This window comes from Salvelinus namaycush, chromosome 2 (assembly GCF_016432855.1).
Source record: "Salvelinus namaycush isolate Seneca chromosome 2, SaNama_1.0, whole genome shotgun sequence".
In the NCBI taxonomy this organism is placed as follows: Eukaryota; Metazoa; Chordata; class Actinopteri; order Salmoniformes; family Salmonidae; genus Salvelinus; species Salvelinus namaycush.
Window position 1 is genome coordinate 5,586,587 of NC_052308.1, and position 27,381 is coordinate 5,613,967.

Below are 27,381 nucleotides of genomic sequence, written 5' to 3' on the forward strand. Positions count from 1 at the left end.
CCCCAACCCCCTCTCTCTCTGCTACCCGTCCCTCCCCCTCTCTCTCTACCCCCTCCCTGTTCCCCTTTCCCCAACCCCCAATCCCTTCTCTCTCTGCTACCCGTCCCTCCCCCTCTCTCTCTACCCCCTCCCTGTTCCCCTTTCCCCAACCCCCCAATCCCCGCTCTCTCTGCTACCCGTCCCTCCCCCTCTCTCTCTACCCCCTCCCTGTTCCCCTTTCCCCAACCCCCCAATCCCCTCTCTCTCTGCTACCCGTCCCTCCCCCTCTCTCTCTACCACCTCCCTGTTCCCCTTTCCCCAATCCCCTCTCTCTCTGCTACCCGTCTCTCCCCCTCTCTCTCTACCCCCTCCCTGTTCCCCTTTCCCCAATCCCCTCTCTCTCTGCTACCCGTCCCTCCCCCTCTCTCTCTACCCCCTCCCTGTTCCCCTTTCCCCAATCCCCTCTCTCTCTGCTACCCGTCCCTCCCCCTCTCTCTCTACCCCCTCCCTGTTCCCCTTTCCCCAATCCCCTCTCTCTCTGCTACCCGTCCCTCCCCCTCTCTCTCTACCCCCTCCCTGTTCACCTTTCCCCAACCCCCTCTCTCCCCCCTCCTTGCTCCTTTCTCCCCCCTACCCCACAACCCCCTCTCTCCCCCGTCCTTGCTCCTTGCTCCTGTCTCCCCCCAAACTCCCAATCCCCCACTCCCCTCTCTTCCCCCTTCTTGCTCCTTTCTCCCCCCTACCCCACAACCCCCTCTCTCCCCGTCCTTGCTCCTTGCTCCTGTCTCCCCCCAAACCCCCACTCCCTACTCTCCTCTCTTCCCCCTTCTTGCTCCTTTCTCCCCCCCAACTCCTCTCCCCCTCTCCCTCCTTTCTCTCCCTCAGGTTCGCGGTTCTCCACGCCTCGCTCCATGCTGAAGCTGAGTAAGAAGCGTGCTCTGTCCATCTCTCCTCTGTCGGACGCCAGCATGGACCTCCACACGGTCATCAGGACCTCTCCTAACTCACTGGTGGCTTTTGTCAACTCACGCTGTGGACCCAACGGAGGCTCCTCCTATGGACATCTGTCTGTTGGTGCCATGAGGTTAGAGCCTTACACTATACTAAACTATAGTACACTATACTGCACTATACTATACCGTACTACAATATACTGTACTATACTATACTGTATTATACTGCAATATACAACACTGTACTATACTGTACTATACTAAAATATACTGTGCGATACTATGCTATACTGCACTATAATATACTGTGCTATACTATAATATACTATATTGTACTACATTATACTGTGCTATAATATACTATACTGTACTATACTATAATATACTGTACTATACTGTGCTATACTGTACTGTACTGTGCTGTACAGTACTGTACTGTGCTGTACTGTGCTGTACTGTGCTGTACTGTACTACAGACCAAGTGTAGGCTCCTCCTACGGACATCTGTCTGTTGGTGATATAAGGTTAGAGCCTTATACTAAACTGTAGCGCACTACACTATACTGTACTGTACTATACTATACTGTACTGTACTGTACTGTACTATACTGTACTGTACTATACTGTACTGAACTATACTGTACTATAGTGTACTGTGTTGTACTGTACTATACTGTACTATACAGCAATGTACTATACTGTACTGTACTATACTGTACTGTACTGCACTGTGTTGTACTGTACTATAGTGTACTATACTGTACTATACTATACTGTACTGTACTGTACTGTACTGTACTGTACTGTGTTGTGATGTACTGTACTGTACTATACTACAGACCCAATGGAGCCAACTCATATGGACACCTGTCTGTTGGTACCATGAGGTTAGAGCCTTACACTATACTAAACTGTAGTACTCTTTACTATACTGTACTATACTATACTGTACTATACTCTGCTGCACTATACTGTACTATACAATACTATGCCGTACTATACGATACTGTACTATACTGTGCTGTATTTTACTGTATTACACTATACTGTACTGTACGGTGTTGTACTGTACTATACTGTGCTATACTCTGCTGCACTATACTGTACTACACAATAATATACTGTGCTATACTGTACTGTACTATACTGTACTGTATTGTACTGTACTACACTATACTGTACTGTTCTGTACTTTGTTGTACTGTACTATACTGTACTATGCTATACTGTACTATACTGTACTGTACTATACTGTAATATGCTATACTGTACTATACTGTACTGTACTATACTGTAATATGCTATACTGTACTGTATTACACTATGCTGTACTGAACTACACTGTGCTGTACTATACTATACTGTATTACACTATACTGTACTGTAATTTGTTGTACTGTACAATACTATACTGTACTATAATGTACTGTATTACACTATACTGTACTATACTGTACTGTACTGCGCTATACTATACTGTACTATACTATACTGCACTGTACTATACTGTGCTGTACTTTGTTGTACTGTACTATACTACACTGTACTGTACTATACTATACTGTATTACACTATACTGTACTGTACTTTGTTGTACTGTACAATACTATACTGTACTATATTGTACTGTACTATACTGTGCTATACTATACTGCACTGTACTATACTGTGCTGTACTTTGTTGTACTGTACTATACTACACTATACTGTACTGTACTTTGTTGTACTGTACAATACTATACTGTACTATAATGTACTGTATTACACTATACTGTACTATACTGTACTGTACTGCGCTATACTGTACTGTACTATACTATACTGCACTGTACTATACTGTGCTGTACTTTGTTGTACTGTACTGTACTACACTGTACTGTACTATACTATACTGTATTACACTATACTGTACTGTACTTTGTTGTACTGTACAATACTATACTGTACTATATTGTACTGTACTATACTGTGCTATACTATACTGTACTGTATTATACTGTACTGTACTGTGCTATACTGTACTACAGACCCAACGGGTCTGTTGTTGCCATGAGGTCAGCTCTCCAGAACATTTCCTATAGAACTGGAACACAATAGAAGTCAATAATAGACATACTCTTTGGCTTCATAGTCACTTTGTATTGAAATGTGAGTCATCTGGGAATTCATCAACTATCATCAGCTTTATTCCATGTGGTCAGTGTTATATCCATAGACATCAAGATGATACAAGTGTTTATAATCATTCCCCATTCAGTTGAATGTTTATTAGTAACTGTGATCAGTTTATAATAGCCATATGTCTTGTCTCCTGTATGGCAGTCCGTCTATGGGTCTCTCCAACTCCATCAACTACCAGTCCAGACAACAAGGCTCAATGTACGGCGGACACACCCCAGGACCCTGCCACGCCCCTCCCAGCAGAATACCCCCACACAACCCCCGACTCCATGCACCCAAACATGGACACGTAAGACTATTTGTGATTGTCTTGAGACACCTGCTACGGGCTCAACAGTTCAAAGATAAGTCACACAGAGAAACAGAGAGACATTCTAAAACTACAGTATGTAGTTGACTAGTTTTGACATGTTTTTTTGTGTGTAGCTGTAGAAAGAGGTGGTGCAAGGCAGTGTAATGTGTTACCAGCCATTTTAACGTTCCCTGGATGTGACAGAGTGTAATTCTGACTTGGTCTGTGTTGCTGTGTAGCTGAAGACAGAACCCGGGCTGGGCAGTGTGATGTGTTACCAGCCATTTTAACGTACCCTGGATGTGACAGAGTGTAATTCTGACTTGGTCTGTGTTCCTGTGTAGCTGAAGACAGAACCCGGGCTGGGCAGTGTGATGTGTTACCAGCCATTTTAACGTACCATGGATGTGACAGAGTGTAATTCTGACTTGGTCTGTGTTGTTGCGTAGCTGAAGACAGAACCCGGGTTGGGCAGTGTGATGGATGGGATCAATATGAAGTGTCTGGAGGAGCGATCCGAGGGAGACATGGTCAGCCCTTCTTCCACTGGCACACAGGTAACAAATTACACTACACGCTCAACCACACAACACACCACACACAACCACACATAACACACACACTACACGTTCAACCACACAACACACACACCACACATAACACACACACACACACCACACACAACCACACATAACACACACACTACACACTCAACCACACAACACACACACACACCACACACAACCACACATAACACACACACACACCACACACAACCACACATAACACACACACTACACGTTCAACCACACAACACACACACCACACATAACACACACACACACCACACACAACCACACACAACAACACATAACAACACTACATACTCAACACTCAATCACAACTTTAAACATAGTATAATTTTGCTAACAATTTCTGTGTGAGACAGAGATGGTGTGTGTGTGTGCATGTTATGTGGTGTTTTAACAACTGCTACCCTTACATTACTTAATGTAATGCCATGTGAGTACCAGGAACGTCCTGATGTTGTTGAACCCTGACCTCTTGACCCGTACCCAGGATCCTCTGCTGGGTCTGCTGGACTGCCGGGAGGATCTGGATAGGGAGGAGAAACCGGAGCCAGAGGTCATCTATGAGACCAACTGCCACTGGGAGGGCTGCAGCAAGGAGTTTGACACGCAGGAGCAGCTAGTGCACGTGAGTACATTAGGGACAGGAACAGCTAGTGCACGTGAGTACATTAGGGACAGGAGGAGCTAGTGCACGTGAGTACATTAGGGACATGAGGTGCTATTGCACGTGAATACCTTACAGACAGGAGAAGATAGTGCACGTGAGTACATTAGGGACAGGAGCAGCTAGTGCACGTGAGTACATTAGGGACAGGAGAGGCTAGTGCACATGAGTACATTAGGGACAGGAGCAGCTAGTGCACGTGAGTACATTAGGGACAGGAGCAGCTAGTGCACGTGAGTACATTAGGGACAGGAGAAGCTAGTGCACGTGAAAAGGGACAGCACCACCTAATGCACGTGAATAGGAACAGCAGAAGCTAGTGCACGTGATTAGGGACAGGAGGAGCTAGTGAACGTGAATAGGGACAGGAGGAGCTAGTGCACGTGAATAGGGACAGGAGCAGCTAGTGCACGTGAATAGGGACAGCAGAATAGGGACAACTCTCAGTCTAGAGTAGTGGTCTCTAACTCTCAGTCTAGAGTAGTGGTCTCTAACTCTCAGTCTAGAGTAATGGTCTCTAACTCTCAGTCTAGAGTAGTGGTCTCTAACTCTCAGTCTAGAGTAGTGGTCTCTAACTCTCAGTCTAGAGTAGTGGTCTCTAACTCTCAGTCTAGAGTAGTGGTCTCTAACTCTCAGTCTAGAGTAGTGGTCTCTAACTCTCAGTCTAGAGTTGTGGTCTCTAACTCTCAGTCTAGAGTAGTGGTCTCTAACTCTCAGTCTAGAGTAGTGGTCTCTAACTCTCAGTCTAGAGTAGTGGTCTCTAACTCTCAGTCTAGAGTTGTGGTCTCTAACTCTCAGTCTAGAGTAGTGGTCTCTAACTCTCAGTCTAGAGTAGTGGTCTCTAACTCTCAGTCTAGAGTAGTGGTCTCTAACTCTCAGTCTAGAGTAATGGTCTCTAACTCTCAGTCTAGAGTAGTGGTCTCTAACTCTCAGTCTAGAGTAGTGGTCTCTAACTCTCAGTCTAGAGTAGTGGTCTCTAACTCTCAGTCTAGAGTTGTGGTCTCTAACTCTCAGTCTAGAGTAGTGGTCTCTAACTCTCAGTCTAGAGTAGTGGTCTCTAACTCTCAGTCTAGAGTAGTGGTCTCTAACTCTCAGTCTAGAGTTGTGGTCTCTAACTCTCAGTCTAGAGTAGTGGTCTCTAACTCTCAGTCTAGAGTAGTGGTCTCTAACTCTCAGTCTAGAGTAGTGGTCTCTAACTCTCAGTCTAGAGTAATGGTCTCTAACTCTCAGTCTAGAGTAGTGGTCTCTAACTCTCAGTCTAGAGTAGTGGTCTCTAACTCTCAGTCTAGAGTAGTGGTCTCTAACTCTCAGTCTAGAGTAGTGGTCTCTAACTCTCAGTCTAGAGTTGTGGTCTCTAACTCTCAGTCTAGAGTTGTGGTCTCTAACTCTCAGTCTAGAGTAATGGTCTCTAACTCTCAGTCTAGAGTAGTGGTCTCTAACTCTCAGTCTAGAGTAGTGGTCTCTAACTCTCAGTCTAGAGTAGTGGTCTCTAACTCTCAGTCTAGAGTAGTGGTCTCTAACTCTCAGTCTAGAGTTGTGGTCTCTAACTCTCAGTCTAGAGTTGTGGTCTCTAACTCTCAGTCTAGAGTTGTGGTCTCTAACTCTCAGTCTAGAGTAATGGTCTCTAACTCTCAGTCTAGAGTAGTGGTCTCTAACTCTCAGTCTAGAGTAGTGGTCTCTAACTCTCAGTCTAGAGTAATGGTCTCTAACTCTCAGTCTAGAGTAGTGGTCTCTAACTCTCAGTCTAGAGTAGTGGTCTCTAACTCTCAGTCTAGAGTAGTGGTCTCTAACTCTCAGTCTAGAGTTGTGGTCTCTAACTCTCAGTCTAGAGTTGTGGTCTCTAACTCTCAGTCGAGAGTAGTGGTCTCTCTCAGTCTAGAGTAGTGGTCTCTAACTCTCAGTCTAGAGTAGTGGTCTCTAACTCTCAGTCTAGAGTAGTGGTCTCTAACTCTCAGTCTAGAGTAATGGTCTCTAACTCTCAGTGTAGAGTAGTTAGTCTAGAGAACACATAACACAGCATCCTGGTAAAGACTGAACACCCTTGACAATAACATATCTCTCTCTTCCACAGCACATCAACAACGAGCACATCCACGGAGAGAAGAAGGAGTTTGTGTGCCACTGGCAGGAGTGTTCCAGGGAGCAGAGACCTTTCAAAGCCCAGTACATGCTGGTGGTTCACATGCGCAGGCACACAGGAGAGAAACCACATAAGTGTACTGTGAGTATACTACTTACTGTAGCCTGGTCTCTCTCTCTCTCTCTCTCTCTCTCAAACAGACCTTTGAAATGGATTGTTAAATGAATTTGAATTCAGTTTAGAATCACATGTTTAATTCATCAAATAATTCCGTTTCGAAGATCAGTTTGAGAGAGAGAGAGAGGTACAGTACAGGTAGTATACTCACAGTGCATGTATGCGGCTTTTATGGAGATTCTCTACCTGACACTGATTGAATCAGACGTTGGCTTTCAGTCCACATAATGTATATTTGTACACGTGTTTCAATTTGATGGGTGTTATAAAACATTGTGAATCTGTTTCAGGTTGAGGAGTGTAATAAGATCCCTGTTGTTTCAGATGGAAGGCCGTATTTAATAAGATCCCTGTTGTTTCAGATGGAAGGCTGTATGTAATAAGATCCCTGTTGTTTCAGATGGAAGGCCGTATGTAATAAGATCCCTGTTGTTTCAGATGGAAGGTAGTATGTAATAAGATCCCTGTTGTTTCAGATGGAAGGCCGGTTGTAATAAGATCCCTGTTGTTTCAGATGGAAGGCTGTATGTAATAAGATCCCAGTTGTTTCAGATGGAAGGCTGTATGTAATAAGATCCCTGTTGTTTCAGATGGAAGGCCGTATGTAATAAGATCCCTGTTGTTTCAGATGGAAGGCTGTATGTAATAAGATCCCTGTTGTTTCAGATGGAAGGCTGTATGTAATAAGATCCCTGTTGTTTCAGATGGAAGGCTGTATGTAATAAGATCCCTGTTGTTTCAGATGGAAGGCCGTATGTAATAAGATCCCTGTTGTTTCAGATGGAAGGTAGTATGTAATAAGATCCCTGTTGTTTCAGATGGAAGGCCGGTTGTAATAAGATCCCTGTTGTTTCAGATGGAAGGCTGTATGTAATAAGATCCCAGTTGTTTCAGATGGAAGGCTGTATGTAATAAGATCCCTGTTGTTTCAGATGGAAGGCCGTATGTAATAAGATCCCTGTTGTTTCAGATGGAAGGTAGTATGTAATAAGATCCCTGTTGTTTCAGATGGAAGGCCGGTTGTAATAAGATCCCTGTTGTTTCAGATGGAAGGCTGTATGTAATAAGATCCCTGTTGTTTCAGATGGAAGGCTGTATGTAATAAGATCCCTGTTGTTTCAGATGGAAGGCCGGTTGTAATAAGATCCCAGTTGTTTCAGATGGAAGGCTGTATGTAATAAGATCCCTGTTGTTTCAGATGGAAGGCTGTATGTAATAAGATCCCTGTTGTTTCAGATGGAAGGCCGGTTGTAATAAGATCCCAGTTGTTTCAGATGGAAGGCTGTATGTAATAAGATCCCTGTTGTTTCAGATGGAAGGCTGTATGTAATAAGATCCCTGTTGTTTCAGATGGAAGGCCGGTTGTAATAAGATCCCAGTTGTTTCAGATGGAAGGTTGTATGTAATAAGATCCCTGTTGTTTCAGATGGAAGGCTGTATGTAATAAGATCCCTGTTGTTTCAGATGGGAGGCCGTATGTAATAAGATCCCTGTTGTTTCAGATGGGAGGCCGTATGTAATAAGATCCCTGTTGTTTCAGATGGAAGGCCGTATGTAATAAGATCCCTGTTGTTTCAGATGGAAGGCTGTATGTAATAAGATCCCTGTTGTTTCAGATGGATTGCTGTATGTAATAAGATCCCTGTTGTTTCAGATGGAAGGCCGTATGTAATAAGATCCCTGTTGTTTCAGATGGAAGGCAGTATGTAATAAGATCCCTGTTGTTTCAGATGGAAGGCTGTATGTAATAAGATCTCTGTTGTTTCAGATGGAAGGCTGTATGTAATAAGATCCCTGTTGTTTCAGATGGAAGGCTGTATGTAATAAGATCCCTGTTGTTTCAGATGGGAGGCTGTATGTAATAAGATCCCTGTTGTTTCAGATGGAAGGCCGTATGTAATAAGATCTCTGTTGTTTCAGATGGAAGGCTGTATGTAATAAGATCCCTGTTGTTTCAGATGGAAGGCCGTATGTAATAAGATCCCTGTTGTTTCAGATGGGAGGCTGTATGTAATAAGATCCCTGTTGTTTCAGATGGAAGGCTGTATGTAATAAGATCCCTGTTGTTTCAGATGGAAGGCTGTATGTAATAAGATCCCTGTTGTTTCAGATGGAAGGCCGGTTGTAATAAGATCCCTGTTGTTTCAGATGGAAGGCCGCATGTAATAAGATCCCTGTTGTTTCAGATGGAAGGCCGTATTTAATAAGATCCCTGTTGTTTCAGATGGGAGGCTGTATTTAATAAGATCCCTGTTGTTTCAGATGGAAGGCTGTATGTAATAAGATGTCTGTTGTTTCAGATGGAAGGCTGTATGTAATAAGATCCCTGTTGTTTCAGATGGAAGGCTGTATTTAATAAGATCCCTGTTGTTTCAGATGGAAGGCTGTATGTAATAAGATCCCTGTTGTTTCAGATGGAAGGCCGTATGTAATAAGATCCCTGTTGTTTCAGATGGAAGGATGTATGTAATAAGATCCCTGTTGTTTCAGATGGAAGGCTGTATGTAATAAGATCCCTGTTGTTTCAGATGGAAGGCTGTATGTAATAAGATCGCTGTTGTTTCAGTTTGAGGAGTGTAATAAGATCCCTGTTGTTTCAGATGGAAGGCTGTATGTAATAAGATCCCTGTTGTTTCAGTTTGAGGAGTGTAATAAGATCAATCAATCACATTTATTTATAAATCCCTTCTTACATCAGCTGATGTCACAAAGTGCTGTACTGAAACCCAGCCTAAAACTTCAAACAGCAAGCAGTGCAGGTGTAGAAGCACGGTGGCTAGGAAAAACTCCGTAGAAAGGCCGGAACCTAGGAAGAAACCTAGAGAGGAACCAGGCTATGAGGGGTGGCCAGTCCTCTTCTGGCTGTGCCGGGTGGAGATTATAACAGAACATGGCCAAGATGTTCAAATGTTCATAGATGACCAGCAGGGTCAAATAATAATAATCACAGTGGTTGTAGAGGGTGCAACATGTTAGCACCTCAGGAGTAAATATCAGTTGGCTTTTCATAGCCGATCATTCAGAGTATCTCTACCGCTCCTGCTGTCTCTAGAGAGTTGAAAACAGCAGGTCTGGGACAAGGTAGCACGTCCAGTGAACAGGTCAGGGTTCCATTGCCGCAGGCAGAACAGTTGAAACTGGGGCAGCAGCATGACCAGGTGGACTGGGGACAGCAAGGAGTCATCATGCCATGTAGTCCTGAGGCATGGTCCTAGGGCTCAGGTCCTCCGAGAGAAAGAGCGAGAGAGAGAGAAAAGAGGGAGAGAGATTTAGAGGGAGCATACTTAAATTCACACAGGACACCGGATAAGACAGGAGAAATACTCCAGATATAACATACTGACCCTAGCCCCCCAACACATAAACTACTGCAGCATAATTACTGGAGGCTGAGACAGGAGGGGTCGGGAGACACTGTGGCCTTGTTCGACGATACCCCCGGACAGGGCCAAACAGGCAGGATATAACCCCACCCACTTTGCCAAAGCACAGCCCCCACACCACTAGAGGGATATCTTTAACCGCCAGCTTACTATCCTGAGACAACGCCGAGTATAGCCCACGAAGATCTCCCCCACGGCACGAACCCAAAGGGGGGCGCCAACCCGGACAGGAAGATCACGTCAGTGACTCAACCCACTCAAGTGACACACCCCTCTTAGGGACGACATGGAAGAGCACCAGTAAGCCAGTGACTCAGCCCCTGTAATAGGGTTAGAGGCAGAGAATCCCAGTGGAGAGAGGGGAACCGGCCAGGTAGAGACAGCAAGGGTAGTTCGTCGCCCCAGTGCCGTTCCGTTCACCTTCACACTTCTGGGCCAGACTACACTCAATCATAGGACCTACTGAAGAGATGAGTCTTCAGTAAAGACTTAAAGGTCGAGACCGAGTCTGCGTCTCTCACATGGATAGGCAGACCATTCCATAAAAATGGAGCTCTATAGGAGTAAGCCCTGCCTCCAGCTGTTTGCTTAGAAATTCTAGGGACAGTAAGGAGGCCTGTGTCTTGTGACCGAAGCATATGTGTACGTATGTACGGCAGGACCAAATCTGAAAGATAGGTAGGAGCAAGCCCATGTAATGCTTTGTAGGTTAGCAGTAAAACCTTGAAAACAGCCCTAGCCTTAACAGGAAGCCAGTGTAGAGTGGCCAACACTGGAGTAATATGATCAAATTTTTGTGTTCTAGTCAGGATTCTAGCAGCCGTGTAAACTGAAGTTTATTTGGTGCTTTATCCGGGTAGCCGGAAAGTAAAGCATTGCAGTAGTCTAACCTAGAAGTGACAAAAGCATGGATACATTTTTCTGCATCATTTTTGGACAGAAAGTTTCAGAATTTTGCAATGTTACGTAGATGGAAAAAAGCTGTCCTTGAAACAGTCTTGATATGTTCGTCAAAAGAGAGTTAACATTATGTTTCCGAATGACATCCCCAAGAGGTAAAATATATAGTGAAAACAATAGTGGTCCTAAAACGGAACCTTGAGGAACACCAAAATGTACAGTTGATTTGTCAGAGGACAAACCATCTACAGAGACAAACTGATATCTTTCCGACAGATAAGATCTAAACCAGGCCAGAACTTGTCCGTGTAGACCAATTTGGGTTTCCAATCTCTCCAAAAGAATGTGGTGATCGATGGTATCGAAAGCAGCACTAAGGTCTAGGAGCACGAGGACAGATGCAGAGCCTCTGTCTGACGCCATTAAAATGTAATTTACCACCTTCACAAGTGCAGTCTCAGTGCTATGATGGGGTCTAAAACCAGACTGAAGTGTTCCGTATACATTGTTTATCTTCAGGAAGGCAGTGAGTTGCTGCGCAACAGCTTTTTCAAAGAATTTTGAGAGGAATGGGAGATTTGATATAGGCCGATAGTTTTTTATATTTTCTGGGTCAAGGTTTGGCTTTTTCAAGAGAGGCTTTATTACTGACATTTTTTGTGCGATTGGTACACATCCGGTGGATAGAGAGCCGTTAATTATTTTCAACATAGGAGGGCCAAGCACAGGAAGCAGCTGTTTCAGTAATTTCGTTGGAATAGGGTCCCGTATGCAGCTTGAAGATTGTCTGTTGTTTCAGTTTGAGGGCTGTATGTAATAAGATGTCTGTTGTTTCAGTTTGAGGGCTGTAATAAGTTGTCTGTTGTTTCAGTTTGAGGGCTGTAATAAGGCCTACTCTCGCCTGGAGAACCTGAAGACCCACCTGAGGTCTCATACGGGGGAGAAACCATACGTCTGTGAACACGAGGGCTGCAACAAAGCCTTTTCCAACGCCTCGGACAGAGCCAAGCACCAGAACCGCACACATTCAAACGAGGTACACGGCATAAATCAACCAATCACACTAACTCCAACGAGGTACACGCCGTAAATCAACCAATCACACTAACTCCAACGAGGTACACGCCGTAAATCAACCAATCACACTAACTCCAACGAGGTACACGCCGTAAATCAACCAATCACACTAACTCCAACGAGGTACACGCCGTAAATCAACCAATCACACTAACTCCAACGAGGTACACGCCGTAAATCAACCAATCACACTAACTCCAACGAGGTACATGCTGTAAATCAACCAATCACACTAACTCCAACGAGGTACACGCCGTAAATCAACCAATCACACTAACTCCAACGAGGTACATGCTGTAAATCAACCAATCACACTAACTCCAACGAGGTACACGCCGTAAATCAACCAATCACACATTCCAACGAGGTACACGCCGTAAATCAACCAATCACACATTCCAACGAGGTACACGCCGTAAATCAACCAATCACACATTCCAACGAGGTACACGCTGTAAATCAATCAATCACACTAACCGCTTACATCCTCACCTGCTTAAAGGGATTGTTCACTCAAATTATAGATTTAAGTTGTGTTATGAATTGTTACGAATAACTAGTGAATAATCTATCGGTATCCAGGCTAAGTCACGTTCGGCCGTGATTGGGAGTCCTGTAGGGCGGCGCACAATTGGCCCAGCGTCGTCCGGGTTTGGCCGGGGTAGGCCGTCATTGTAAATAAGAATTTGTTCTTATCTGACTTGCCTAGTTAAATAAAGGTTAAATAAAAATTAAAAAATGAATAAAATATGAATAACATCGATATCTATAATTTATCTCACAGATGTATCTAATGTTTTCTGAAATACTGTTTGAAAGACAGATGGCCTAAGAAATCACTTTTAAATAAAAACGTCTGACGTGTGTAATCATGTGTGCTGTGTTGTGTCCTCCTGTCCCTCTGCAGAAGCCTTACGTGTGTAAGATCTCTGGGTGTACTAAGCGCTACACAGACCCCAGCTCTCTGCGGAAGCACGTGAAGACAGTCCACGGCCCTGAGGCTCACATCACCAAGAAGCATAGAGGAGACACTGGGCCTCGGCAGCCAGGCTCATCACTGACCTCTGGTGGACAGCGTGGTGAACTGCTGCTGGAGAAAGAGGAGGCTGGACACAGGGACGACTGCAAACTGCTGGCACCTGAGAGCACTCTGGTGAGTTTAGACTGGAGAGTTCGTGTCTTTGTAAATAAACAATGTATTCCTTTGAATATGGTTTCATGTTGATTTTGTGGACTCTATGAGTCTATGAATTTGAGAGTGGTTTCATTTCTCCAGCCCCATCCCTCAGCCGTTATAGATAAACAAGTGGTGGGGTTGTTTTTGACAGTAAAACATGTGGATTGGGGTTTTAAGTGACATGTTGTCTCTCTCTCGCTCTCTCTCTCTCTCGTTTTTCTCCCCTCTTCCAGAAGTCTCAGCCCAGCCCGGGTGGCCAGTCTTCCTGCAGTAGCGAGCGCTCTCCACTGGGGAGCGCCAACAACAACGACAGCGGTGTGGAGATGAACCTGAATGCAGCTGGCAGTCTGGAGGACCTGACCGCTCTGGAGGACGGAGGGGTAGGAGGAGGCTGCGAGGCGGGAGGCTCAGGGGCAGGGATGGGGGGCATGTCAGCACATGCCCTGAAGAGACTAGAGAACCTGAAGATAGAGAAGCTGAAACAGATCAGAAGGCCAACTCCGCCCGGATGCTGCGGTGGGGGGAACAAGCTGCCTGCACTCACAGGTATTAAACTTGACTGACAGATAGTAAGGTACTGCCAGGTACTGGACTGAAGAGACTTGACTGACAGATAGTAAGGTACTGCCAGGTACTGGACTGAAGACACTTGACTGACAGATAGTAAGGTACTGCCAGGTACTGGACTGAAGACACTTGACTGACAGATAGTAAGGTACTGCCAGGTACTGGACTGAAGACACTTGACTGACAGATAGTAAGGTACTGCCAGGTACTGGACTGAAGACACTTGACTGACAGATAGTAAGGTACTGCCAGGTACTGGACTGAAGACACTTGACTGACAGATAGTAAGGTACTGCCAGGTACTGGACTGAAGACACTTGACTGACAGATAGTAAGGTACTGCCAGGTACTGGACTGAAGAGACTTGACTGACAGATAGTAAGGTACTGCCAGGTACTGAACTGAAGACACTTGACTGACAGATAGTAAGGTACTGCCAGGTACTGGACTGAAGACACTTGACTGGCAGATAGTAAGGTACTGCCAGGTACTGGACTGAAGACACTTGACTGACAGATAGTAAGGTACTGCCAGGTACTGGACTGAAGACACTTGACTGACAGATAGTAAGGTACTGCCAGGTACTGGACTGAAGAGACTTGACTGACAGATAGTAAGGTACTGCCAGGTACTGGACTGAAGAGACTTGACTGACAGATAGTAAGGTACTGCCAGGTACTGGACTGAAGAGACTTGACTGACAGATAGTAAGGTACTGCCAGGTACTGGACTGAAGACACTTGGCTGACAGATAGTAAGGTACTGCCAGGTACTGGACTGAAGACACTTGACTGACAGATAGTAAGGTACTGCCAGGTACTGGACTGAAGAGACTTGACTGACAGATAGTAAGGTACTGCCAGGTACTGGACTGAAGAGACTTGACTGACAGATAGTAAGGTACTGCCAGGTACTGGACTGAAGACACTTGACTGACAGATAGTAAGGTACTGCCAGGTACTGGACTGAAGACACTTGGCTGACAGATAGTAAGGTACTGCCAGGTACTGGACTGAAGAGACTTGACTGACAGATAGTAAGGTACTGCCAGGTACTGGACTGAAGAGACTTGACTGACAGATAGTAAGGTACTGCCAGGTACTGGACTGAAGACACTTGGCTGACAGATAGTAAGGTACTGCCAGGTACTGGACTGAAGAGACTTGACTGACAGATAGTAAGGTACTGCCAGGTACTGGACTGAAGAGACTTGACTGACAGATAGTAAGGTACTGCCAGGTACTGAACTGAAGACACTTGACTGACAGATAGTAAGGTACTGCCAGGTACTGGACTGAAGAGACTTGACTGACAGATAGTAAGGTACTGCCAGGTACTGGACTGAAGACACTTGACTGACAGATAGTAAGGTACTGCCAGGTACTGGACTGAAGAGACTTGACTGACAGATAGTAAGGTACTGCCAGGTACTGAACTGAAGACACTTGACTGACAGATAGTAAGGTACTGCCAGGTACTGAACTGAAGACACTTGACTGACAGATAGTAAGGTACTGCCAGGTACTGGACTGAAGACACTTGACTGACAGATAGTAAGGTACTGCCAGGTACTGAACTGAAGAGACTTGACTGACAGATAGTAAGGTACTGCCAGGTACTGGACTGAAGAGACTTGACTAACAGATAGTAAGGTACTGCCAGGTACTGGACTGAAGGCACTTGACTGACAGATAGTAAGGTACTGCCAGGTACTGGACTGAAGACACTTGACTGACAGATAGTAAGGTACTGCCAGGTACTGGACTGAAGGCACTTGACTGACAGATAGTAAGGTACTGCCAGGTACTGGACTGAAGAGACTTGACTGACAGATAGTAAGGTACTGCCAGGTACTGGACTGAAGACACTTGACTGACAGATAGTAAGGTACTGCCAGGTACTGGACTGAAGACACTTGACTGACAGATAGTAAGGTACTGCCAGGTACTGGACTGAAGACACTTGACTTGATTTTAGATCAAATATGCATGTTTTCATCTTGATCATCCTTTGAAGAGTTTAAACGAATTAAAATTAAACAAATTATTCTCATTGTGATAAAATCATTACGATGATAAGATCATATCTTACACATGTCACTAGATTACACAAAAAATAATATTCACTTTAAAAGAATTATAGCTCTCTTTCCTGTTGTAGTATTGTCTGTGCCACCTCTATACTGTTAACCTGATGGTTCTAGTCCTGCTTTGTTTCTCCATGTGGTCCAGGGGAGATGATGGGAGGGATGTGTTCTCCCTCGCCCCTCCTCTCCAACCGCCGAGTCATGGAACTGTCCAATCACGAGCTGGGGGGTGGATCCTCTGGCATGGTCTGTCCTATCAGTGACCGGAGGGGGAGTGGCACCAGCAGCATGAGCTCGGCCTACACAGTGAGCCGCCGTTCTTCCATGGTTTCCCCCTACCTCTCCAGCCGGCGCTCCAGCGAGGTCTCCCAGCTAGGAGGAGGAGGAGGTGGGTTCCCTTCCAGACATTTCACACAAGATGCTGTTTGTAATTCTAACATGTTCCATGGCATATGAAATGACATGATAACCTAAATGTATTTAGGGACAAAAAAATGCACTCCAAAGTAATATTTATAATGTTTGTGAAAGTATTACAATAAAATTGGTTTTACAATCAAATGTGTGTAAGCATTCTATTTGAATAAAAAAACCATGAGCTGGCGCACACCCAGAAAAAAAGAGTTTGTGTGAAGAAGGCACAGTGATGCTGAAAAGTTGGTAAATACCCAGTTTATATATGGAGTGTGCTACTCTCTTTAGTTTGATCGTTTATAGCATTATATTTCCAACATGTTTTTAACATTTCCAGCAGGGTTCCTGGGTTCTGACCAGGGAGGAGGTGACCCCCTTCCCCCTGAGACCAGCTGCAGAGGAGGACCCTGCCGTGGTGTAGGTGGGGCAGGAGGAGGGTTACCAGAAATGTCTAGTCTCACGCCAGCCCAGCAGTACAGCCTGAAGGCTAAGTATGCAGCAGCCACTGGCGGCCCACCCCCAACCCCACTACCCAGTATGGAGCAGGGACCAGGAACACAGAGGAGGAGAGGAGGTTTCCTCAGCGAGTACCAGGTGAACACTTGTCTTTGTCTTCTTAATATCTTATTCCTTATATGTGTTTGTATTCCACTCTCAATAAGAAAAATAGCTTTCCAAAAACTCCCCCTCAATAACCACCAAGCCTCAGTGGGAACATGGTCATGCTCTGATCACATATCTCCAGATAGTTTTGTGAACACTGGATGTGTTTTGATGTAGTTTACAATGGAAGTTACCTGCTGCAGTATATCTCAAGAGTTCTGTGCTCAGCTCTTTTGCCACCGGTTGCTCTCGGTGTATCCATTCTAGCACAGTGGGTGTATTATACAATGTGTCCATATGGTAGAGCGAGCCACATTCATTCAACTAGAGTGTAGAGGTCTGCCCGCCGTCCCGCCATAGATAGAGCCCCATCTACGCTAAAGCCCACGATTCAATCCCATGGAATCAGTTTTCATCAATATAGCCACGTAGCACACTGTGCCGTTGCATGCTCAGGAATCATGAAACAGAACAATATGTCCTCGGGAATCATGAAACAGAACAATATGTCCTCGGGAATCATGAAACAGAACAATATGTCCTCGGGAATCATGAAACAGAACAATATGTCCTCGGGAATCATGAAACAGAACAATATGTCCTCGTGAATCATGAAACAGAACAATATGTCCTCGGGAATCATGAAACAGAACAATATGTCCTCGGGAATCATGAAACAGAACAATATGTCCTCGGGAATCATGAAACAGAACAATATGTCCTCGGGAATCATGAAACAGAACAATATGTCCTCGGGAATCTCCCGACATGTAGAGCGAACAAAGGTTAATTTACGGGCATCCCGGCCCTCACAGCTAACGTCCATTTGGAGAGCATAAGCTGGGGAGTTTTTGAGTCGTTCCGAGTTCTCTGATGATCGCTTGCAGTAGCATAAATACTCAGTTTAACAGTGTTATCTGACAAAAGGTGTTCATGTGAGTTTCTGTGCCTCCCCCCCCCCCCCCCCCCCCCCCCCCACACACACACACATTTTTACGATATCAATTGCGGCTGGTATAGCCTAATAAGGATTTTTTTTGTTTCATTATTATTTCATTTCAAAGTATTTATTTATTTATTATTTGTATACGGCTTAAATGCGAAATGTATAGACATGTTGTTGAATTGCTGAGTGCTCCTGCCGGCCAGTATCATGTAACAAACACCATTGATTTCTTAAATGGCAGGCTAAAGCCTTGAAATAATAATAATAATATAGCCTACATTATTCATTTTCGTTCCTTCTTAGGCTACCTGGCTTGCTCCTGACTGATTTAAAGTTAGTAGGTTGTTTAATAGTCTGTTGAACGTCAATTCATAGTGACAGAATCACGTTACTTCCCAAGCAAAGTACATGTTTTGTGTCCTCAGCTATAGAAGGTTGTATGTAGCATAGCCTCTGAATGTCATAGAGACAAACCACAGATATCCCGTATGCATCGGAGTCACGCCCTGTGCTGATCTGAGCATGATCTTTGTATGGCCTAGGCCTGTAGCCCTCAAACTCAACTCTGGACCTCGAAGACAGTTCCACTGCTTTCCCCCCCCATTGTTCCCCTCTAATTAAAGACTGATTTAGACCTGGGACACCAGGTGGGGGAAATGAAGTATCAGGTAGAACAGAAAACCATCAAGCTCCAGACCTCGTAGGCAGTGTTATCCTCTAAAAGCCAGTTCATGCTTGCTCTGAAATGTGTTTCGAAAGCTCCGTATGAAGGGTGTTACTCGCCAAATCGAGTTCCATACTGCATCGCCGTGCGCCTCCCAAATGTTGTCACAATGCGGAGGACCATGTGTAGCTCTGCATTGACGTGATTGGTTGGCGATAGGTGGGAGCGGGAGGTCCTGTATAAACACAAACTTACTTCCTTGACAACAGCTCTGTGCTGCTCTGCGAAGCGCAAGGAGTATGAATGCCCTAGCTTCTGCAGAGGCCGTATCACCGTAAACGCTACACAGCCCATGTAGACGTCAGATTGACCATGCAGCGCCTTTAACAACGCAGATGGCTCTGTATAGCTCCGGACTGACATGATTGGTTAACAGTAGGTGGAGGCGGGAGGACATGTATTAACAGAAACTCACTTCCTTGACAACTTCCTTCACAATAGCTCTGCTCCGCGAAACGCAAAAATAAAGTTTGCTCTGACTTCTGTGGAGGAAACATTGCAGTAAATGCTATACTGCCACTGCAGATGTAGGATTGACCATGCAGAGCCTTTAGGCTGAGTGCTTGCGCGGTCTTGCAGCTCCCCTTGGACTGCCGTGCAGAATAAATATCAGCCTGTGCAGAGAAGCACGAGATTGAACTTCACTAAACTTTCTAGAGTTTTCCGCTTTTAGTTAACACTATCAACATTTCGCTCCACTTTGGAAAATTGTGATCGAATCAACGTAATATTAGCCACTTTCAATGTAACATACCAAAACAAAATGAACTATAAAAGACTTAGTATGCAAAACTAACTGTGCAAGAGATTTTGCTGCAGGCATTGGAGTAGAATTCTATTGCATTGACAGGCACAACTCAGGCCCTGTACTCTACACAGACCGGTGCGCCATAACCAATCAGAGCTGCGGTAGGCCTATATGTAAATAGCCATTTCCATATATGGATCTGTGCCATTCACTTAGAACTGGACTGTGTTTACAGCATGAGCGGTCGTAGGTAGATTAGCTTGTTTTGAGATCAAAGCGAGAGCTGCATTTAGCCACCAGTGCACATTTGTTCATATTCTTTGCTAGATAGTGAGTTATTAGCGCAGTTATAGATCATTTCTAGTCAGAAATGGGGGAGTGATTGCTTCCTACTAGAGCACAACATGTGTGCATTTCTAGCCATCTTAGAAAATCGAGTCAGGCAAAGAGCTTTTTTTAGAGACGATCTTGAGTAAGCTAAGTAGCCAATAGGCAGAGGGTAGAATAATTTGTCTGATTCTCTGTAATAATGGTAAGGGAATAATAATTAATTGACAGGTTAATGTCAAGCCCTGCATGTTTTTTTAAAGTCTCATGGAATGTAGGCCTCCATTGAACACCACACATTGGCTGTTACTGTAGGCTGAATGATAGAACAGCTGTTTCCATGTTAAAATGTTATGGGACACAGTGCCAGATGCATTTTTCTCCCTTGTTTTTGATGGTAGGCCACTCTGGTAGGCCTACATTATGATCAAATATCCACCGTACCCTACTTGACCAATGTTAAAACTGTAACTTAAAGCGGGTACAGCCTCAGTGTTCACAGTAAACACCTGCCAGAAGTTGCACAGTATTTTGTTGTATTTTTGTTGAAGGACTGTTGCTCGTAGGTTAAGAGTTGAATACCCCTGGCCTATAGTATAGACTATGGATCATTTTATTGAGACCACACTCGGCACACTTGATATTGCACACCCAGCAGAGAATCAGGGATGAGGGGCATCATCGGGCACACATCGAGACACTATACTAAGCAACTAATTCTCAAACCCGGAGCAATATGACATGTAATTGATTACAAATGCATGACCCTCCACCAGACTAGAGTTAAACATACTAAACTCTCCCCTTGACTGAAATTGAAAAACCATGACCCTCCCCCATTTTCCTCTGGGGTAACAATGGTGTACATTTGGACTGCTCCCTAATACAAATAAAGTGTATTATTATTTGTATTATTCCCAGGGTCAGCCGCTGCCAGCGTTCCTGCAGTATGGCGGTCCCAGGAGACAAAGTGCCAACACGGGAGAGTATGGCACTGGGGTCATCTACCCCCACCAAGCCCCAGGGAATGCCACCCGGCGCTCCAGTGACCCCGTCCACTCCACTGGCAACCCCCATGCCCTTCCCAAGGTTGTTATTATTATTACTAGTAGTAGTAGTAGTAGTAGTAGTAGTGGTAGTGGTAGTGGTAGTGGTAGTAGCAGTAGCAGTAGCAGTAGTAGTAGTAGTAGCAGCAGTAGTAGTAGTAGTAGTAGCAGCAGTAGTAGTAGAAGCAGCAGTAGTAGTAGTAGTAGCAGTAGTAGTAGTAGTAGTAGTAGTAGTAGTAGTAGTAGTAGCAGTAGTAGTAGTAGTAGTAGTAGTAGTAGCAGTAGTAGTAGTAGTAGCAGTAGTAGTAGTAGTAGTAGTAGTAGTAGTAGTAGTAGCAGTAGTAGTAGTAGTAGCAGTAGTAGTAGTAGTAGTAGCAGTAGTAGTAGTAGTAGTAGTAGTAGTAGTAGCAGTAGTAGCAGTAGTAGCAGTAGTAGTAGTAGTAGTAGTAGTAGCAGTAGTAGCAGTAGTAATAGTAGTAGTAGCAGTAGTAGTAGTAGTAGCAGTAGTAGCAGTAGTAGTAGCAGTAGTAGCAGTAGTAGTAGTAGTAGTAGTAGTAGTAGTAGTAGTAGTAGAAACATGTATTTGTTAAACACTTAAAACAAATGTTGATTTGAATTTGTTTCCCAAGGTGCAACGCTTCAATAGCCTGAACAACCTGGCCATGATGGGCCGGAGGAATGCCCTGCAGAATTGTGGGTCAGACGCCAACATCACCCGCCATATGTTATCCCCGCGGCCACCCAGCATCACAGAGAACGTCATGATGGAGGCCATGGCCATGGACGCCCATGGTGGAACCGGGGATGCCAGGGACAATGGCATGATGCTTCCCCCAGGAGAGAGAGGCTTCCTGGGCTACCAGAACCACCACATGGGGGGTCCCTCCAGCCAGTTATCACCCAGCCACGACAGCCTGGGCTGCCCAGAGCAGGGCTATCAGCGAGCGACAGAGACGTCCATGCAGGGTGGGCACTACCAGGGTACTACCAGGGGACCAGGCCAGGGCCAGATGGGGCAAGGGGGACCCATCCACCCAGAGGGGATGTCCAACTCCTTGCTACAGCAGGCTGAGTACAGCATGAGTACCTGCCAGCTCAGCCCCTCTGAACCACACTACCCCCGCGTGGGCCAGGGAGGGCCCGATGGAGGTGCAGGGCCCTGGGAGGAGAGCAGTCAGGCCCAGACCCCTCATGGAGCTCTCCAGACAAGGATGCAGTACCAGGACCAGGGCTCTATGCTGGGCCAAGCCCAGACACAGGGTCTCTACAGCAGCCAGCAGAGTCTGTACACCCAAGGCCCAGATGGAGGCCACCAGAATCTGAACATCAAACCAGAGCAGCAGCAGTATCATCCAGCCCTTGCCAACCCAGACGCCTGCCAAAAGCAGCTCCACCAACAACAGCAGAGGCCCCACCCAGGGCAGACACCCATGCCCATGGGACCCATGTCCCCTCAGAGTTACCCCCAGCAGGGGCAACCTGGCCAAGGCATGATGAGGACTACTAACCCCTCCTGTAACTTCCATGGTGGAGTGATGGAGAACCAGAACCAGGCCTCCATGCAACAGGGGCAGCAGCAAAGCGGGGGCCTCAGCGTGGGGTCGGCTGGTCTGGGGCCTGGGGGCCGGTCTCAGACACCAATGATGCAGGTGAAGGAGATGATGGTGAGGAACTATGTGCAGTCCCAGCAGGCTCTGCTGTGGGGTCAGGAGCAGGACCAGAGTGGGATAGCAGCAGAGGGAAACCCCCTTCCTCTGTCAGACAGCATGGACATGACAGGACAACAGGTGGCTGTTTCTCCTCACCCTTTGTCTTCTTCTGTTTCTCCTCACCCTTTGTCTTCTGTTTCTCCTCACCCTTTGTCTTCTGTTTCTCCTCACCCTTTGTCTTCTTCTGTTTCTCCTCACCCTTTGTCTTCTTCTTTTTCTCCTCACCCTTTGTCTTCTTCTTTTTCCCCTCACCCTTTGTCTTCTTCTGTTTCTCCTCACCCTTTGTCTTCTGTTTCTCCTCACCCTTTGTCTTCTTCTGTTTCTCCTCACCCTTTGTCTTCTTCTTTTTCTCCTCACCCTTTGTCTTCTTCTTTTTCCCCTCACCCTTTGTCTTCTGTTTCCCCTCACCCTTTGTCTTCTTCTTTTTCCCCTCACCCTTTGTCTTCTGTTTCCCCTCACCCTTTGTCTTCTTCTTTTTCCCCTCACCCTTTGTCTTCTTCTTTTTCCCCTCACCCTTTGTCTTCTTCTTTTTCTCCTCACCCTTTGTCTTCTTCTTTTCCCCCTCACCCTTTGTCTTCTGTTTCCCCTCACCCTTTGTCTTCTTCTTTTTCTCCTCACCCTTTGTCCTCTTCTTTTTCCCCTCACCCTTTGTCTTCTGTTTCCCCTCACCCTTTGTCTTCTTCTTTTTCCCCTCACCCTTTGTCTTCTTCTTTTTCCCCTCACCCTTTGTCTTCTTCTTTTTCTCCTCACCCTTTGTCTTCTTCTTTTTCTCCTCACCCTTTGTCTTCTTCTTTTTCCCCTCACCCTTTGTCTTCTTCTTTTTCATCTCACCCTTTGTCTTCTTCTTTTTCCCCTCACCCTTTGTCTTCTTCTTTTTCTCCTCACCCTTTGTCTTCTGTTTCTCCTCACCCTTTGTCTTCTGTTTCTCCTCACCCTTTGTCTTCTGTTTCTCCTCACCCTTTGTCTTCTGTTTCTCCTCACCCTTTGTCTTCTGTTTCCCCTCACCCTCTGTCTTCTTCTCCTCTTTAATCCCCCTCTTTTATAGTAAAGTGTTTTGTGGTGTTTTCAAAGGATATTTCCTGAAGATAATGTGTTTGCTTGCGTGTCTTGAATTATTAATGATAGCACTTTAAACTAAATGTTGATCTCATTTGATTTGACTCAGGTGGCCATGATGCAGCAGCAGCCTGGTCCCCATAATCACCAACACCAGCCCCAGCAACAACACCAACAAAGCCTCTACCCCAACCCAGACTCCAGCTTCCCAGGCTATTCCACCAACCAGAACCTGATGATCCCCCTAGGCCATAGCCGAGGAGGCCCCAGCTCCGGCTCCTCCATCCCCCCTAACGAGGTCCCCATGATGAGCCTGCCTGGAGGGCCAGGGTCCTGCTACAGCCAGGAAATGGGAGTCCCTGTGGTCCCTAGACCACCCCAGGGGCGGAAGCCTCTCATCAGGCAGATTAGCCTCCAGTCCCAGCCAGGAGGAGGGTACCTGGGCAGTCCTCCACACCTCAGCCCAGTCCAGTCTACCTCCAGCCCAAGGAGAGCAGTCCGACTGCCCCCTGTCCAGCGCCCTCAGACCCATCAGGAGATCTTCTCGCCCTCCAACAATAGCAACATGTATTACTCGGGCCAGATCCACATGCAGCACCCTGACATGGACAAGCAGCAGATCCAAACCCAGCGGATCACCCATCCTCACCAGGACCCAACCCAGACCGGGCCCTGCCTCAACCAGCACCAGGGGCACCTGGTAACCCATATGGACCATCAGAGGAACAAGTCTGCCCAGCTGGGCTACCTCCATGAATCCACCCCCATCTCCAATGCTCTGGAGAACGTGGATCTGGATAATGCCCAGATAGACTTTACCTCCATCATTGATGACCCAGACCCCTCGTCCTTCAGCCCCGTCAATCCACCTCTCCATGGAGGTTCATCCCAGACCTCGTCCCGTCTCACCACCCCACAGACCTCCACCACCCTGCCCTCCTCTGTGCTCCCCAACATGGCTGTAGGGGACATGACCTCCATGCTCACCTCTCTGGCTGATGAGAACAAGTACCTGAATACTTTGTCTTAGAACCTGAACACACTCATAAAGTTGACTAGAGGGGCTCATCCATCTGTCTTAAGAGACTAAGTAGCTGAAGATACTGTCGTAGTACAAGTACCTAGACTGTCCTAGAGTGGACCCTAGGGCCACAGCCCGTTGGTGTTAGCTTACCTCTTAACATAAAGTTACAGGAAATGACTGTGAAGGTACTGACAATATGTCCCCTTTCTCTTGGCCTCACACAGACGTTTTCTGTCCCTGGCCAGGATGGACAGATACACAATAGCTACTCCTTAGAGGACTTTAAACCAAACCAAAGGTGCCTACTGATCTTGATCACTGTGTTCTCTTGTCTCACGAGAAGATGACTGACTTTGGAGTTGCTTGGTACAATACTGTTGCTCGGTACAATACTGTTGCTTGGTTCAATACTGTTGCTTGGTAAAATACTGTTGCTTGGTAAAATACTGTTGCTTGGTACAATACTGTTGCTTGGTACGTAACTGTTGCTTGGAACAAAACTTTTGTTTGGTACAAAAGCGTTGCTTGACGCAGAACTGTTTGCCTGAAATGACTGTCATCACCATAACGACGTCATCACCATAACGACGTCAACGCCATAACGACGTCATCACCGTAAGGACATCATCACCATAATGACGGTGATTTCAGTCATAGAGGTTATTTAGGGCAACAGAGAGGGTACTACGATGTAAATAAGTTATACATGTATATGCTGTGTATATGACAATGTTGACAGTGACAGTGATGGAACTCTAATGTCTGTCTCGTGGACCGCTTGTGGAATTCCAAGGCCTAACTCTTCTGTAATGAGAACTGAGAAAAACAGAGCTGTTCCAAGGAAGAATGTAAAAAAAAAAATACTGATAGACACCTGAGTGCTTTGAAGATGAATCTATATTCCCAGGGACACACTCCTGTCAGGGACACACTCCTGTCAGGGACACACTCACACGATATTGATGTCACACACACATAATGATGACACACACGATAGTGATGACACACACACGATAGTGATGACACACACATAATGATGACACACACACACGATAGTGATGACACACACACATAATGATGACACACACATAATGATGACACACACACACGAAGTGATGACACAAGCACATAGTGATAACACACACACATAGTGATGACACACACATAATGATGACACACACATAATGATGACACACACACACAATAGTGATGACACAAGCACATAGTGATAACACACACACATAATGATGACACACACATAATGATGACACACACATAATGATGACACACACACACAATAGTGTTGACACACACACATAGTGATAACGCACACACATAGTGATGACACATACATAATGATGACACACACACACGGTAGTGATGACACAAGCACATAGTGATAACACACACATAATGATGACACAAGCACATAGTGATAACACACACACACACATAATGATGACACACACACACATCATAATGATAACATATCATATCAGTATTCACGCAGAGGCCTTTTTGGCATGAATCTGCTTCCATACTCTGAATGTGTTGTACGGTAAAGAGACCATGTTTTTAGACAGAGCTTGTTTGCACCCCATACAAGTTACACGTTTATTCTTGCTAAGTGTTCTTAAAGCAGCTCACTCTTTTACAATTATAGGAGTTATCGGGGAAGAATATAAAAAGTGCCTTTGTCTAAACGTATATAGGGGGCATAAGAGGTACAGAGAATAAAAGAGAGATGGGGAGGGAGAGAGAGAGAGGTGGCACCACCGAATGAACTAAAACATAAAGTATATTTTTGGGCAGTACAGTCTCACAGGACCGAACTCCATCACCTGCTGTACGTACTGTTGTTTACAGGGTCTTAACGATGCCTTCACTTACCCTGAACATGTTCAACAGGGTTTATAAGGAATTGGGTGTACTGTGTTGAGGTAGTGTATCTGAGGTACTCGTGTATAGGGACCTCTGAGATGCAGGATTTGTGGCCCTCTGACTATAGAGATAGAATCAGTCCACCCAATATGCTATCATTGACAACAATGGGTAGGAACGTTCCATAGAGGATATTTCTACACCTCTGACAGCCTGTCTGTAGCCATGACCAGTAGAACTGATATCACATGACAGGACTTCATATCGTAGCATTGCACTGACTGCAGCACTGCATGGCACGCGGACAGACGGTTCTCTCTCCTTGGCTTTGTGACAGTCCAAGAGGCCAACACATACAGGAGGCCTACGTGGCTTTGATTTCACGTAAATGTCACCTTGGAGGACAATGACAAGTATCTTACAGTAGTATCTATCTGTTTGAATTGAAATTCTAGATCACGTTTACACACATTTACGGTAGATCCTATGAGGCTGTCTTTCATTTCAGTATTGGTGCCTTTTTAACCCTGCTTGATCACGATTAGTACTGTTCTGTAGTTGTTAATACAACATTAGGGCCTAGAGTTAGTCGTCATGGAAACTCCTGGTCCTATCCATGATGAACCGTTGACATTTGAGCTAGTTTGGAAAACTGTGTACAGACTAGCGGCCAACCAAAGACGATTTGAACTAACAATATTCAATGAATAAAAAGAAAATATGCACCAATTCATTTTACACAATACTAATAATCACAGTCACAGCGATGAAGATGTGAATGGTTTGATACTGCT

The 27,381-nt window shown here is 45.5% G+C and overlaps 1 protein-coding gene across 1 annotated transcript in view; it reads left to right on the plus strand.

Annotated features, from left to right (window-relative positions):
- LOC120020218 (zinc finger protein GLI1-like) overlaps nt 1-25,710 on the plus strand; it is a 36,986-nt gene extending 11,276 nt beyond the window's left edge. Inside the window, exons 4-16 of the mRNA XM_038963744.1 lie at nt 865-1,063; nt 3,255-3,402; nt 3,855-3,962; nt 4,486-4,623; nt 6,734-6,883; nt 12,074-12,238; nt 13,187-13,432; nt 13,690-14,002; nt 16,255-16,497; nt 16,888-17,117; nt 20,793-20,960; nt 21,547-22,704; nt 23,792-25,710. Of these exons, the coding sequence (XP_038819672.1) occupies nt 865-1,063; nt 3,255-3,402; nt 3,855-3,962; nt 4,486-4,623; nt 6,734-6,883; nt 12,074-12,238; nt 13,187-13,432; nt 13,690-14,002; nt 16,255-16,497; nt 16,888-17,117; nt 20,793-20,960; nt 21,547-22,704; nt 23,792-24,712 (4,187 nt within the window). The 3' untranslated portion in view covers nt 24,713-25,710. The remainder of the gene's footprint in view (nt 1-864; nt 1,064-3,254; nt 3,403-3,854; nt 3,963-4,485; nt 4,624-6,733; nt 6,884-12,073; nt 12,239-13,186; nt 13,433-13,689; nt 14,003-16,254; nt 16,498-16,887; nt 17,118-20,792; nt 20,961-21,546; nt 22,705-23,791) is intronic.
- The last annotated feature ends 1,671 nt before the right edge of the window (nt 25,711-27,381 follow it).